Source organism: Leptinotarsa decemlineata, unplaced genomic scaffold, assembly GCF_025532065.1.
Source record: "Leptinotarsa decemlineata unplaced genomic scaffold, Ldec_3_MD MMD2_P_RNA_scaffold_6, whole genome shotgun sequence".
In the NCBI taxonomy this organism is placed as follows: Eukaryota; Metazoa; Arthropoda; class Insecta; order Coleoptera; family Chrysomelidae; genus Leptinotarsa; species Leptinotarsa decemlineata.
In genome coordinates, this window is record NW_027412533.1 from 5,920,962 (window position 1) to 5,937,345 (window position 16,384).

The following is a 16,384-nucleotide window of genomic DNA, read 5'->3' on the forward strand; positions in this document are numbered from 1 at the left end:
ATTTCTCAGTATGAAGTGAACGTTTACGATCCAAAAACTACAACAAAAATACAGGTCCGTATTTAAAAATTCAAAGATGGAGGTGGCCCAAGTCAGATGACACCCTGTATAAAAGATCCATGGATAAATTCTGAGAGCCCACATCAAGTGCCAATAGCAAAATGTGGAAAGATTTCCAATATGTCTGCGAATAAAGAAGATGTAGGCAAAATAATAATTTGGGATATTTTGGTTTTTCCTGTATATCTCCAGAACCAAAAGAGCTATATTCGATTCCTCTACATCATTGAATATCTAAAATACACAACTTTGTCACAATTTAACCGATACTCTATCTCTTATCGTTTACGAGATCCACATGTACAGAAACGAATTTGAATAGCCCTGTATATTAGTGAACCACTTCTTCCAGAAATACGCCCTGTATAGTCCAAAACTTTCTGGTAAATGGGTCCATCAGTAATATACTCATTTCATTTCACTATGTTTGAGGTGTAAAGACTTTTTCAATAAAGAACCTCTAATATTAAGTTCAGAACTAAGCTATTCGTAATTGCACTGTGGCGCCTGATTTGTATGCTATAAAATCCTGATATCCTGGAATAACGCTCGAACAACTTGAGTAATAAACAGCTCAATCTCAACGTATAAATTAAATTTGAAGTTAGAACTTAGTTAATTTAATACAATTGGGCTTGCTTAACTTCATTAGGATAGCGTTTTTCTTCTAATTTACGTTCGTTCAAATCAATTGAATTTGTATATGCTGAGGAATACGACTCTAGGAATTCGCATGGAAAGTTTTGATTAAATAATTATTTTATGAAGTATTCCGCTTTATGAAAAATACATCAAAGTTATGGTTAGAATATCTGGATGGCAGAACCATTCGATTTCAACTCTTGATAATTTTTCAACAATACAACAACACCTCTTGAATTTTCCAATGGTGTCAGTGGGAGACCAGGAAAAAAAGATAGGGAAAAGAAACTATGAAATCAATAGAATGTAAATAAGGGAAGCAATAGATTATTATGAATTACCAGCCGCTCAATCTCCATTGCCTCATCAATTTTTTCAAATCAGAACCATAGTGTCATTTGTAACGGCTCCGTACGTGAAAATTCCAGAAATGTTCATGACATTATAGAGAACAAAATCCAGGATGTGATCGAATGGAATGTATAGTACCAAACGTTTCATCTGACACTGCAAGTTGGACGGTCGTTACTGAGACTTCGAGATCCTACCTTCATCCTCTCAGTCGATGCATATACTACTGAAGATGTCTGCTAACATTATGATTATGAACAAGCGAGTTCATACTCAGGAACACGCCAATAAAACGAAACACGTTTTGCGGTTTCGTAAACTGTTCAGTAAAAACCTGACAATTGAGTGTTGCTTGAATTGATTCGAAATTTCAGTTACATAGAACACTAGCCTTGATGGCTAGTGGCTGGTAGCCATAAGCCAGATGTGATGTGGCTAAGAGCGCGCGAGTGCACGATGATTCCCCGCCAATTGAGAAGCAGCGAGAATAATGCTACCGACTTCGAAGAAATTTCGACGACGTTCGATTACGATATTCAAATGCTAGCCACGAGAATATCGAGACAGTCAAGTGGACGTTACAGTGCGGTACGCGAAGTGATCTAGTAAGGCGATAGACATTCAAATAATGGCTGAAGTTTCAGTTGAAGTATCCGTTTATTTGAAGGGAAATAAAGTTGAGTTTGATTATTCAGTGTAGTCAATTATTGGTGAACTCACGGGAAAAAACGTAACACTCCAATACATTTACGGTTACAATAATTTACGGTTAGTAAATTTGAGCGCAGCCATAGAAATTTTATTTAAATTGAAACGGAAATATTGCAAAGAAAATATGACACAAGAAATATTTCAAAATAGCAAAAAAATATCGAAATATCAATAGAATTGCATTCCAGTATACTGACTTTGATGAATGAAGACAGGACAATTAGATTCAGATTATTTCAAAAACCATTCATCTGAAGGATTAAAAATCTCATCTGAATCATAAAATTTCGAATAATTTTGATTTTTTCTCATAGTTGCCTTTTCCCGTTTCCTAAAAATGTTCCTTTTTCAATTCAAGGATCATTCCATGAAAGTGATCAGAAACCTATTTCACAATCCGCTTTGCGCAGACTAATGCTGAAATACATGGATATGATATTCGAGGAATGCATTGAAGTGAGGTAGACCTACCGTTCTTAAATATATTCAGCAAGTTTCAATTTTATCGGTAATTGAAAATCTAAACACTACAGGGCGGGAACTATCGATGGATTTGAATAATAGAAAGTCTTTATAATTTTCAAAAAGGTTGAATATCTTTTTTATAAAATACTTAGCATCAATGAAATAGCTGAAAAATATTTCGTACGAAGAACTGAACTCTGCTGGTACATCATGGGCTAAAATAATAGGAAAAAAGTAAATTCATGGATGTAGCCGTTACTACGTGGTAGGAGATCATCATAAAAAATGAGAAATAAATCTTCCTATGATTTCTACTACTTGTATTTGTAATTAACGTTACTGCAGTTTCGTCCCATAAAACATTTTCAAACGAATACAACTCCCGATGCAACTCCCAATTGGTCTAATGATCACTTTATACAATAATACCAACTACCATGATAGGTCAATATATGAGTTGGTATTCTACGAATTTCAAATATTGGTCTATATTTTTGTGATGAAAACATGACTGGAATTCTTACAAAATACAATAATTCTTGATTTATCATCATTTTAATAATATTCAAATAACCGATAGGTTAATACACAGAAGCTAGTTTGTAGAGGATGGTATACTCCCATATTTAGTTGTATCTGCATTTGAGTTCGCAAACATAACCTTGCAAAAAATCTGCAAAGGAAGAAAGGGGACAGAGGACTGGTTCGCTAAATCACCTGATTGTAGTTCTTAAGATTTCCATTTAGGTGGTTACTGAATATCTGAAGTGTATACTAACAGACCTAGCAGTATAAAATGTCTGAAACATGCCCAAGTATGTCACTGTATACAGGTAAATGGAGAATCCTCAAGAAATTTTCGGCAAGTTTTTCTTTTGTTTGTTTTTGGCAGTGTGTCCATTAATTAGCTTCATAACGAAGTAATTACAATAATTAATAATTGTTATTGCATACATTAGAAGCCACTATATAGTTTGTTTGAAGGTATACGAAACTGCTATTTCCAACTGAAGGACGAATTCTTTACACAAGATGAGGGGATCGCCACTTTCACCGGTTATAGCCGATATATAAGAAGTGGTTTAAAACTCTGGCCTTTGAAGAAGCCCACAAGAAGCCCCGAGTCTGGTTGAGATACCTTCATAATATGGAATCATGGGAATGCAGAATTAGATACTTTCCTGAAGCTCATCAACAACGTAAGTCCTTCCATCACTTTCACAATGAAGAAGGAAGTCCACAGAATTACCATTCTTAGACGTATTGGTGAAGAGGACCGACACTAAATCGGAAACATCTGTATATCGAAAACCCACTCACACGGGACAGTATGTGAACCAGAAATCCAACCACCATCAATCGATTAAGAGAGGAATCATCAAGAATCTACTACGTTCGGACTTTGTAATACAAAGGAAGGTTTCGAGAAGGAACTAGGCATCATCAAAAATTACCTTCATCGGAATGGTTACTCCAAAGCTCCAAAGTGATGGTTGAACAGGCTTTAGCTAGAAGACAGCAAGAGCTCCGCCACAACCAGTGGCGGCTTCTCTTGTCGGAAAGGATAAGAAGGATTGGATAAAGGATTGCTTTAGATCTGGGAACATTATCCGTAGTAGCCTCACGAAAACCAGGCCACCAAACGAGAACTGCCATTCCAAGAATTGCATTTACCGGATACGCTGTGAGTGCGGTGACACAAAGATGCCATTGAAAGTTCGCATTGCCGAGCACAAGAAACACACACATCGAGGAGAAACCAGCAAATCCGGATTAGCAGAGCATGTTTGGACTTATCAACATAACATCAAGTGGGCTCAAGCTGAAAGCATGCACAAGGAGAAACACGGGTTTAATAGAAAATTCAAAGAAGCCGTATATATGTTATCCAACAACGCGTTTAGTCAAGCTAGCGTAGAGATACGTAACATATGGAAACCTCTGATCAAGCGGAACACGACCAACTCCCGCCAAACGGTCAGCTCCCGCTGAAACCAATGAAGCGGACTGAGGGAAGAGGGGGGATAGGTGAAAGCACTGGCAAGGCCTATCAGATCTCGAGTCAGATCTCGGAGGAATTAGTCTAGTTATCACCCGAAGACGATTGTGGATACTAACAATTGAAACGTTGTGAAGTACCTTGGTTTGGAATCTTTTAGTTTTTTATTTTGATTTCTTGATATTATTTTTCAATTTTCAGCTCGTGTTAATAGTTGATTTTTTTAATTTCTCTATTATTTTTTGTTGTTGCTTGTATGTTATATCATTGTAGTTTCAGTTTTTTCCTTGAGAAAATTGTTATTTTTCAGCTAATCTTTTTAATTTTTTACAGATTTCTTCACGGATTTCAAATCAATTTATATCATATTAGACAATGGAAGTCCGAACTAATGAAATCCATTATATAGTGAAACACGTGTTGCGGTTTTTCACAATAAAGTGTTACAGGTATACGCTATCATGGAATTTTATATTATTTTCAATCGCCCATACAATTAAACGATGAACCTATCAATTCACTCAGCAACATGTATTTTTGATTCCGTCTTTTCCATTCATTCTATTTCTGGCCACTGTAACTGAATAAGTAATGCTTATGATGGGTGCAATTATCAGAAATTTCCATTAGTAGCAATAGATTCAACTGTCACAAAACTATTTGAATTAAGGTTCATGAATATGAATCATTAATGTACCTTCATGGCATATCCATTAAAGACAATTCCACATACACAGACGAAATACATTATATCTGTTATTTGATTCTTATTTCGAATTCACATCAATAATTTCAATGAGGGACCTGGCTAGGATGTCGCTCGGTACTTTTTTGAGAAATAGAAATAATTAGTACCTACACATCTATAAAAGAAGAAGTGAAATGTTGAAAATTATATATTTTGTTTTCTGAAAACAAAGTTTTGATTGTGTATTCGAGATTTTACGCTGCGATTGCCTTTTGTGTTAGATATTCTTCTTTTGTCTTATCTCTTTTGTGTTAGATAAGACTTCTTATTTTTTGTCATATATGAAACTGAAAGTTCGTTTTGGAAAATTTGAGAATACTCAAGTATATTTTTGAGTATGATTTCTATTTATTCATCAAGAAAGTTGTATGTAACTTTCAAGAATAACCAGTTCTGTGAAAATATTTCGTTTGTGAATTCTGGAATAGTACCTATACAGGGTGTCCCTGGACTTCCTCTTTTCCTCTCGGGAGAATGTATAGATGGGGTCAAAATATCACCAGTACTTCATATAACTTTTTTTCCTAAAAGTCTTCGTAACCAAGTTACGGGCCCTCGAAGTTACAAAATGAAAAATGTTTTTCTTTGATAACTTTTCAAGTGAATATTCAAAATCATCCAAATGTTGGTAATTGACTAAACAAATGAATTCCGTCGATGAGCTTTCATGCAGGAGTCAGTTGTTTTGCTACAAAGTCAGGAACGGACTACCCCCGATGGTCCACACCCCAAAACTTTGAAATGACAGATATTTTTCAATATTTTTCAACAAAATAAGGTTACTTGGACAATTTTATGAATAAAAGTACTCGTGTGGAAAGTCGATCGGAGCAACGAGTCTTGATAAAAATGTAGTTCTACTCGACGACATCAAACCCGCTCGTCCACCATTATTTGAAATGAATAATTATCAAAGCAGAAATAATAATGATAACGTTAATTCAACAACATTTATAACAGGAATAATACAAAGTATGCTAAAATGAAGTCGTAAACAAAAAGTACAGTACCTGTATGGAAGTTTAAGTCACAATTGTGATAGCAGATATTTTTTCAAAAGAAATATCAAGTTCTGTAGATTCGTGGTGTTTTTAAACTAACAAGCTACTCTACTATGAAATATCGAATTCATTCCATATTTTGTATGTACATAATACGTGTGGAATAATCACGTTTCGTGTTGATCAGTTATCTGAATCTCATGAAACTCAACATTCGAATGTTTCAAATTCTTCTTCACAGCTAAACTGTTGAGGAGTTTCACTGATAATTATAATTTTATGGGAGAAATTCTTTAACACGAATCTAAATTTAGCTGAAAAAACGCACATCGGAAAAAATATTTACTATACTAATAAAAAGCAAACGAATGAACTACAAAAACGGCTGCACATCATCAGGTGAAAAATATCCAGGGAATAATTATGTTCCATTTCTTTCACAGATGTTGACAAAAAAACCTTTTAGAAAGTTTTGATAAAAAATGAGAAACTGGAATGCGATTTTGTTTTGTTGAGTGGTGCGTTGTCATATGACTATCATTGTATTGTCAATATTCTATAGGATATTTTGAATTTTTTTGATATGGCCGAACAGTTTACATTCAATGAATATGCAGATATGCATGTATTTTATGGACGAGCATTTTGTAATGCTGCAGAAGCTCGTCGTCTGTATTCCGAGCATTTTCCCAATCGAACGGTACCGTCAAGAGAAACATTCGAGCATGTCGATCGCAGCTTGAGGGAGACAGGTATGTAATAATTGATAATTAATTTGAGCACGTTGTTTTATTTCGATATTATTGTAGGTACAGTTTTGCCAAAACGAGGTGGTGAGGGCGCTCCTAGGACTGTACGTACCGTTGTATTGGAGGAAAATATTTTGGAAGCCGTCGCTGATGATCCTTCAATGAGCATCAGAAATCTATCAGAACAGTTCCATACATCCAAGTCCACTATTCATAGAATAATTAGGGAACAACTGCTCCACCCATTTCACATCCAGAAGGTACATGCCATGACACCTCAAGATTTTCCAGCACGACTGGAATATGCCAATTGGTTCATGGATAGGCAAAGAGAGGATATGACTTTTATTAATCGAGTTTTATTCACTGATGAAGCAGGTTTCAGTAGAGATGGAGTTATCAACTCTCATAATCTCCATATATGGGCCGAAGAAAATCCCCATGGGATATTGCAAACCAAACACCAACGGAAATTCAACGTGAATGTTTGGGCTGGTATCATAGGAAACCATCTTATAGGACCATTCGTTCTACAGGACCGATTGAATGGAGAACGTTATTTGGAGTTCATTCAGAACGATTTGAATGGACTTTTGGAACATGTTCCGTTGCAAACCCGAAGAGATATGTGGTTTATGCATGATGGCGTTCCTCCTCATTTTAGTTTGATTGTGCGTGACCATCTGAACCATATTTTCCACAATAGATGAATTGGTAGAGGTGGGCCATATTCATGGCCATCGCGGTCTCCGGATTTAAATCCATTGGATTTCTTTCTGTGGGGGCATCTAAAAAGCCTTGTTTACGCTACACCTATTCACACAAGAGATGCATTGTTGAATAGAATAACATTACATTGTGAAGCCATACGAAACGACCCTGGAATGCTATTTCAAGTACAGAGAGGGTGTCTTCGCAGACTAAGAAAATGTATAGAGAGAGAAGGTGGTCATATCGAGTAGTTTCTGTAGCGGATTTTTCATTTCTGTTTGCTCTTGAGGCTCTTGAGTTTCGTTAGTTAAACGTGTTTGCATTATAAAAATTCGTTATGAACATTTTACCTATCATTTCCATTTTCCTTAAAAACTAATATTTTCGAATAATGGTAGACATCTCAGGATAAATGTTGTTGAATTAACGTTATCATTATTATTTCTGCTTTGATAATTATTCATTTCAAATAATGGTGGACGAGCGGGTTTGATGTCGTCGAGTGAAACTACATTTTTATCAAGACTCGTTGCTCCGATCGACTTTCCACACGAGTACTTTTATTCATAAAATTGTCCAAGTAACCTTAATTTGTTGAAAAATATTGAAAAATATCTGTCATTTCAAAGTTTTGGGGTGTGAACCATCGGGGGTAGTCCGTTCCTGACTTTGTAGCAAAACAACTGACTCCTGCATGAAAGCTCATCGAAGGAATTTATTTGTTTAGTCAATTACCAAAATTTGGATGATTTTGAATATTCACTTGAAAAGTTATCAAAGAAAAACATTTTTCATTTTGTAACTTCGAGGGCCCGTTACTTGGTAACGAAGGATTTTAGGAAAAAAAGTTATATGAAGTACTGGTGATATTTTGACCCTATCTATACATTCCCGAGAGGAAAAGAGGAAGTCCAGGGACACCCTGTATACATGAAACATGGTAAAGTACAAACTATAAAGAGAAATTACAAAAAAATAATGGGATTTCGTAAATTTGCGGTAAAACAAGTTCAAATGATGAATCGTAATTTCATGTGATATATTCAACAAGATGTCTTATAGTTTTCAATAGAACAACTAGTAATGATGACCTCACTAGGTAGAGATTACCAATAAAGTCATATACCATATACAGCCAAAAAGCTTAGAAGATTTGATTGTGGATAACTTCAAAATTTTTAATTTACATATTCACACTGTTTACATATCCAACAGTGAACTGTCCAAATGAATATGTCGCAATGTTGAGAGTTTTTTTTTCAATAGAAGAAACTAACAAGCAGATATTATCATATTATTCAATCTGTATCAGTAACTAATTGGAAACTATCTATATGGTAGAAGGACTCTAGCAAATATATATGCGGTCTATACTCATTACAATCTGAGTGAGACGGTAGCCTAGTAGATTGACGTTTGTGGTTTGCTCTACTCATTCAATCGACATCTGTGCGGACCGATGATTCGAATCGCAAGGCCGGACGATCGATTTTCACTTCGTATCGTTCAACCCGTGTTAGGAATCACACGTTTAAAGATAAGACCTTGTTAGTCCTTAGCTCGCACTAGTTTCAAGTTTTGAGAGTTGTCACTCGTAGGGTATAGCTGGTTGATGGAAAAACAGATATTTTTTTGGCATTTATCAAAATCCCTGATAAATCATTTTACAAAAAAATGGGATGTCAGAACTTCGATATATCTCCGGATAATTAACAGATATACAAATAAATAGGGCAAATGAATGGCAGCCAATTTAGATTAAATCTAAATCTTTTCTATCCATTATAATAATTATCCAAATTTCACGCTATACATTTCATTTGAGATACGTTTCGATACACAGCAGCTTCATCAGTTAGACTTTTGATAAATGAATAATTCTTGTAAAACAGATAGATTTAAAAAAACAATACCTAGAAAAACAGGTATGAATAAGTTGATTATGATATTTTATGCATAAACTTGAATCGGTAAATAATTTTGGCAAAAACGGAACATTTTTAAAACACAATCACAGTATAACATTACTTCAAGGAGAGCAGGTATGTAATTTATATAACATCATTGACTACGCAGCCATGGCCAACCAATTGCTTTATACGGGAGTTTCATACATGGCTCAAACGGCAATCTGAATCGGGCAAATTTTCAATTATGTGTCTGATTGTTTTGGATTGGGGATTATACACCGACAAATATTGAATCAATCAGTCCACATTAGACGCAAACTCACTAACTCTATAAGGCAAAGGATTCACTAACAATAGATCAGTGTTCAATCCGATAGAGCGTTGAAAGAGAAATTAATGTTGTTCACCGAAGTTACGGTCGTTTCTCAATCTATATACAGGATGATAGTGTTCCAAGTAAAATTATATATTCTAACTCTTTCATGTATCATTTTGTGTAGCGTTCTGATATCTGTTTCAATTTCATAAAGAATGTTTGGAGTACAAACTGAATTGTGAAAAGTTATATGAAAGTTTTTATTCCGAAAGTATTTTTTATATTTTGACTTATTTGCGTTTTGCCTTCCATTGGAAGTTTTCCATAATTTTTCTATGCATAAATAGAATGCCAAATAGTTTTTGTTCGAAACGAATCTCTCTATTAAAAATTCTACCCCTTTCAATATAAAAGCTAGTTTTATTTATTTTTAATTCAATTACACCATTTATTTTCATCACTCAGACCAAATTTCATAATACAAATTATCTTATAGATCTTATTTTTCAAGTTTCATTTCATCTATCTCCAATGTATCTTTTGTTGCCTCTCATATCAAAAAACACGATCTTTATAATATACTAGCGATTTTGCACAGGTAGCATCATCATAATTCAACCAATTTACATTTAACATAATAATGCTCCAACTTCGCACAGGTATGATAATAATAATAATAGCGTTCATTCACATTTTTTTTTCTCGCATGGTCTTTAACTTTAGTCCAATATAATAAGTAAATAAACAAAGAGAAATCCCATTTAATACCTTACGGTTGCGTATAATTTATCTATTTTGAGGTTTTTTATTGAAAAGTGTTACGATATTATATACAGTGTCAGCATTAAAGTGCACACCACATGAGAAACTTTTTTTTCGAAAAGTTTCCATGAAGTTCAACTTCGACACTTGTTTGTGCTTTAAATTTAACTTGAAATGGTGCAGCCAACTGCGATCCACTGACGTTCAGTGTTTGTCAAATTCAACTCTTTTTTTTGAAAAAAATCGAATTTAACAAAAAGTTACTTGAAAAAGTTGTGTCTACGGCAATTTTATATCCATATGCCAAATTTTATGCAACTAGGATAAAGTTAACGTTTTGCTTATTTTTGACAGATATCCCCTTCATTTTAAAAAACAAGTTCGGTTAATTGTCATCAATTCATGTATACATAATAAACTCATCATGGAGTTTAACTTTTCTGATACATTTTTACTCATACGGACATTTTAAGAGAGAAATTAAAAATTTGCTATAAAAATTTTAACATGACTGGTGCAAAGTTTCAATCACTTTGCTATTTTCTTAAACAAACCTTTGATTTCGAAAAATCAGAGGCAACTAAAAGGAAATGCAAATAATTTCGATAGAACTATTATTATTATTATAAATTTTGAACAACGATAATATTATAGAAAATACAAATGGGTACAAAAAATTAATTATTGATCTAAATGAGGTTGTCAAACACTTATAGCCTACATTTCAGTATGTCGTCCTCCACGTTCAATACAAAGTATGGTCCTTCTACTGACATCTGTAACTGCATTTCTAATAAATCGGAGATTTATATTTGCACAGCACTCGCGAATGGTATTTTCCAGATGTTGTATATCAGTAAATGGTCTACTTCGGTACATTTTTTGTTTCAGGTAACCCCACAAGAAAAAGTCTAAAGGCGTCAAGTCGGGTGATATAGGTGGCCAATAATGTTCCCTGTTACGTCCAATAACTTTGCCTCTGAACATTTGTTGGAGGGACTATTTTACAGCAATCGTGTGATGTATTGGTGCGCCATCAAGCTGATACCATAGGTCGTATTAAATATTCAAAGGCATATTATCTAAAACTTCACTAACCTCATTATTCAAAAGGTTGAGATAACCGACGGATGATGAATTTTCCCTAAAGAAAAATGGCCCAATTATTTGGTCGTTAAGTATCCCACATCATACATTAGTTTTAAAGGAATACTGATCACCACATTCAACTGTGAAATTGGGATTTTCTTCGGCCCACAATCGACAATTTTGAGAACTTACCGTTCCATTTGAAGAGAACGTTGCCTCATCTGTCCATAAAATTTTATACGGAAACTTTACATTTTCTTCTCTCTCTCCTTGAAACCAGAATGAAAACCCCAAACGGACATAAAAATCTCGTTCTTTTAATGTGTTAATAAATTTTGGCTTGTGAGGCCAAAATTTATTCTTTAATAAAATTTTTCTAACACTTTCTCTCTTGTAATCGGTATTTTTTATAATATCGATTATGCTCGTTTGCCAGTGTTCAATAACTTTTAAACAAATGTTAAGTTGGGCCTCCTCATCATATTTACTTGAAGTGTGCTTTTTCTTAAATTGTTTTGCTACTGATCCTGTTTCTCTGAATTTCGACATTATCCTTGACACAGTAGTATGTTGAACATTTTTTCCTGGATGCCGTTCATTAAAAATGTTAGCTACTTGCCGGTATGGTGTATTCTCACCACATATTAAAACTATTTCTATTCTTTCCTGAAGAGACAGCAATATTGCAACAGTAACTGTTGAAAATTTGACAAGTAAATCAACAATTTGACACTACCATAGCATGCATTTTGTTTGTCAAGACCTACTTAAAAATTTTATTCAACGTGATTAAGCATCCTTACCGCCCTAGTTAGTGTTTATAAATAATCTGTGAATACTGAATATTGAAGTTTTAATGTAATTTCAACTCCAGTAATTTTATTAATACTTATTGCAGATTTTGAGTTATGTCTGCTTTTTCAAAATTGAAGGTACTGACGTTTGTTTAAGAAAATAGCCAAGTGATTGAAACTTTGCACCAGTCATGTTAAAATTTTTATAGCACATTTTTAATTTCCTTCTAAAATGTCCGTATAAGTGAAAATTCATTAGAAAATCTAATCTCCATGAAGAATTTGTTATGTATACATGAATTGATGACAATTAACCGAACTTGTTTTTTAAAATAAAGGGGATATCTGTCAAAAATAAGCAAAACGTTAACCTTATCCTAGTTGCATAAAATTTGGCATATGGATATAAAATTGCCGTAGACACAACTTTTTCAAGTAACTTTTTGTTAAATTCGATCTAGAAATCCACTTTTTCAATTTTTTTCAAAAAAAAAAGTTGAATTTGACAAACACTGAACATCAGTGGGTCGCAGTTGGCCGCATCATTTTAAGTTAAATCTGAAGCACAAACAAGCGCCGAAGTTAAACTTCATTGAAACTTTTCGAAAAAAAAGTTTCCCATATGGTGCGCACTTTAATGGTGACACTGTATATATATATATATATATATATATATATATATATATATATATATATATATATATATATATATATATATATATATATATATGACTTGGGTCGTTCCATTTATGTCTTGCTTGCGTTTACGCAGTTATTTTTATTAGGTACTTTTCTTGGTTGTTCACATTTTGTCTTCAATCGAGAACCGCCTGCCCGGTACTGACGATGCCCAATAGGCTGAAACAGCTGTCTACCGGTGGCTCTAAAATTGGAATCAGTATGGGAATGATCAGAATAGTACTTATCTATTATTATTTTTTTTATTTTCATGGAATTATTTTCCTGTCCCAAACTGTGATAGTTCTAATTGTAAAAGGTTGTAAATCCAATAGAACAGTATGAAATATTAAGTCCTCCACAAAAAATGTCTTTTGAGGAATATTTCTTCATTCATTACAAAAATCACTCAAATGATTTTATTTAGGTAAACTTTCATTAATATCGAACTGTTTGACTTTAACGAGCTATAAAGATGATTGATTGAATGTTTCACTGACTGATCAACTAACACTTTAGTCAGTTTCGTCAGTTTCGAAATTTCATATGACTGAAAGTGTCATTCTAGATTTTTCCGTTTCGACACATCTTTTTTATTTCTCATATTTCTGTCAATCATAGAAGAACGAAATGCTATTCTTTTTGTAATTAGGAATTTCTAGATATTCAAAATGATCCTATCTATTTTTGAAACGGAATGATAATAAATATATTTTATTTGTTCAGTACCGCGCATAAAATTTGAATATTTGCCAAGAATGCTACTGCAAGTCTACGTATTTGCTTATATTATCGCGATAGAAACTTTTCGCAACAATAAATAATTCGATGAATTTAAGTTATGAAACACAGCTCAACAGAAATGAATTTGGAATCACTGAGTAACTTTCAAGAGACTCTACTACTATACAGGGTGTTTCCTGACTACCGTACGAAACCTCACAGAGGGTGAGTCGTTAGGTCGTTTTAAAAAAAGTTCTCATGAAGATATGTCTGGAGTTGCTTCGTTTCTGAGATACAGAGCGTTGAACTTGATGGTTCGTACTAGAATCTATGGCGTAAAATGAATTTATCGAAAACACTTTCCCAACACCAGAACAAAAATTACGGTCTCTCGACGCGTGTTTCGCTAACCGAATTAGCGTCCTCAGGAGATCATTATGACTGAATTTTACTACTATGTTAGTGTTCTTATATTCTAGTGGCCTAACTACTACCTGTTAGTATCACCTAACTACACCGGTTAGTATCACATAATACCAAATTGTTTTTCTTCTTTTATTTTTCACAAATCCTATATCAAATATATATCACTTCAGCATTATTGTGAATCTTTTTTGAACTCACCTAAAACGCCAAATTTATTATCGCCACTACACTCAGTAACCGTACATTTTCTTTTGAGGGGTTTTTCAAAGGATCCATAATTTCGAATAAACTATTTTCGATACGTTGAAAATACCTATGACCAAGTTGTCGTCGTTCAGGATACAATCATCAGAGATATGGTAGCATTTCTCAAACATCTCGAATAAACAAAAAGCATATCCACTTTTTCGTCATTAGAAAAATGCATGTTTTTCCCTTGAAATCGCTCACCAAATTGAGTAACCGTTTCAATTCGTATTTGACAATTAACTTGACATTCACATTCGTGTGAATGTCACGATAAAAGGATTTATCGATTATCATGTTTCTTCTGAATATCATCTATGTCTTTTTTGATACAGTATTTTTATTAGTTAATTCATGTTGATATACTCATTTTCTGAATTTCAAGGGACTTGGAAATTATGAATGGCTTGGTATTGATACAAAGATTATGGTCTCTCTTTTTCGAAACAACCCTGACAGAAATTTATTTGGATTTCAGTGAATATAAATATTTAGGATCTCAATGAACGAGTTCACCGACGGAAGAACTCTGACAGAATATTTACGATGTGTTTTCGGAAAAAAACGTCAAGAAATAAATATGTTGTAATATATCAATAAATTTGTAATTACAATGACTACCAAAATATATAAAGAAATATACAGGTCCGTATTTCACAAAAAACTTAATGATGGATTTCAATGAACGAAACGTCGCATTGGAGAATGTGTTGAACCAGATTATGAAAAACTTGAAATGAATCAAAAAGTTTCTTTGGTTTTATATATTATTGAAAATGGAGGCGGTAGAGCAAAAAAATTAAATCTGTCATTTTCAGTTTTTTGCAAATATATCAGAAACGGTTGGTGATTTCATCTATCTGAGAATATCATTATCTTGCATTCCTGAAAAAGCAACTTTTGTTTCATTCAATCGTCCTTGTAGGACCTACCGTTTCTGAGATAGCAATATTGGTATCAGCTATAAAACCGCCTGTATATATTTTCAAACAAAATTTCACACTCACCTTCATCAGTATACGGTCCGGCTGAAGCCGTTGGCACCAACTCTGCCAGAACGAGCACCAAACTACTGGCGAGCAGCAACCAAGTGTACTTCATGTCGTAAAGAACGAAAGATCGAAATAAAACACCTCCGGGTCACAGGTGGCTGGTTTACCGTGGCGGAATGAGCAAGAGTAGCGTCGCGGCGCGGATATATCGCGGAGACGCCTCCCTTTTCGAAAGAGCATGCGTTCACGGGAGGCGCCCACGAAGTTAACACTTCTTGCGGACGCCTGAAAATAATTGTGCAGCAATTCATGTGAGGCTTTAGTGATTCCTATGATTATGCCGATCCGAAGATGTTGTAGGCGACTAAGTCGACAGATTTGAGAATTCAAGTGGTTTATATTTTATAGATACCAATACGTAAATGCTACAAGTGTTGGATACATCAGCCTAGGATATACACACATATAATAGGACTCATACAATGCACCCTTGATGATAACTACTCTTCATTTCATATGATTTTTTCCATCATGACAACGACCCATAACATCTGTCTCAATAAACGTTCTCAAAAAGTTATACTAAATTCCAGATCATCAGACTAGGTGCACCTCAAGGCTCAAAATTGGGTCCGTTTCTTTCAACCATTAATATGTCTCGATTCTTTGAGCATTTGAAATATGAAACATCATATTTCTATGCGGATTATACCTACTTGGGCCTTGCTTTCGATGAAAGAAATACCGTCGCTGTTTGCAAGGAAAGTAATGAGGAACTTGCAAAACTTGCTGATGTTTTAGACAAATTTCGCTGTCAACCCCTCTGAATCTAAAGCTTTGGGATCCGAAATGAAGAAGTTTGTGTATGAAATTTATCACTAACAAAACTTTGTTGACAACGTCAACGTATTGTGCTGATAAATCGCAAGAAATACTTTCTGCTAATAATCAACAATGCATCCCCCATTCTCAAATTTAAAACCGAAAAAATATCGAGCTCGGACAAAATTC

General features: G+C 34.1%; 1 protein-coding gene across 2 annotated transcripts in view; it reads right to left on the reverse strand.

The window, feature by feature from the left end:
• LOC111505501 (uncharacterized) overlaps window positions 1-15,572 on the reverse strand; it is a 58,479-nt gene extending 42,907 nt beyond the window's left edge. Inside the window, exon 1 of one of the 2 annotated variants that reach the window (XM_023160326.2) lies at window positions 15,389-15,572. In XM_023160326.2, coding sequence (XP_023016094.2) covers window positions 15,389-15,482 — 94 coding nt within the window. In that variant the 5' untranslated portion in view covers window positions 15,483-15,572. The remainder of the gene's footprint in view (window positions 1-15,388) is intronic. The other variant, XM_023160327.2, reaches the window with a different exon arrangement.
• Window positions 15,573-16,384: the final 812 nt, after the last annotated feature.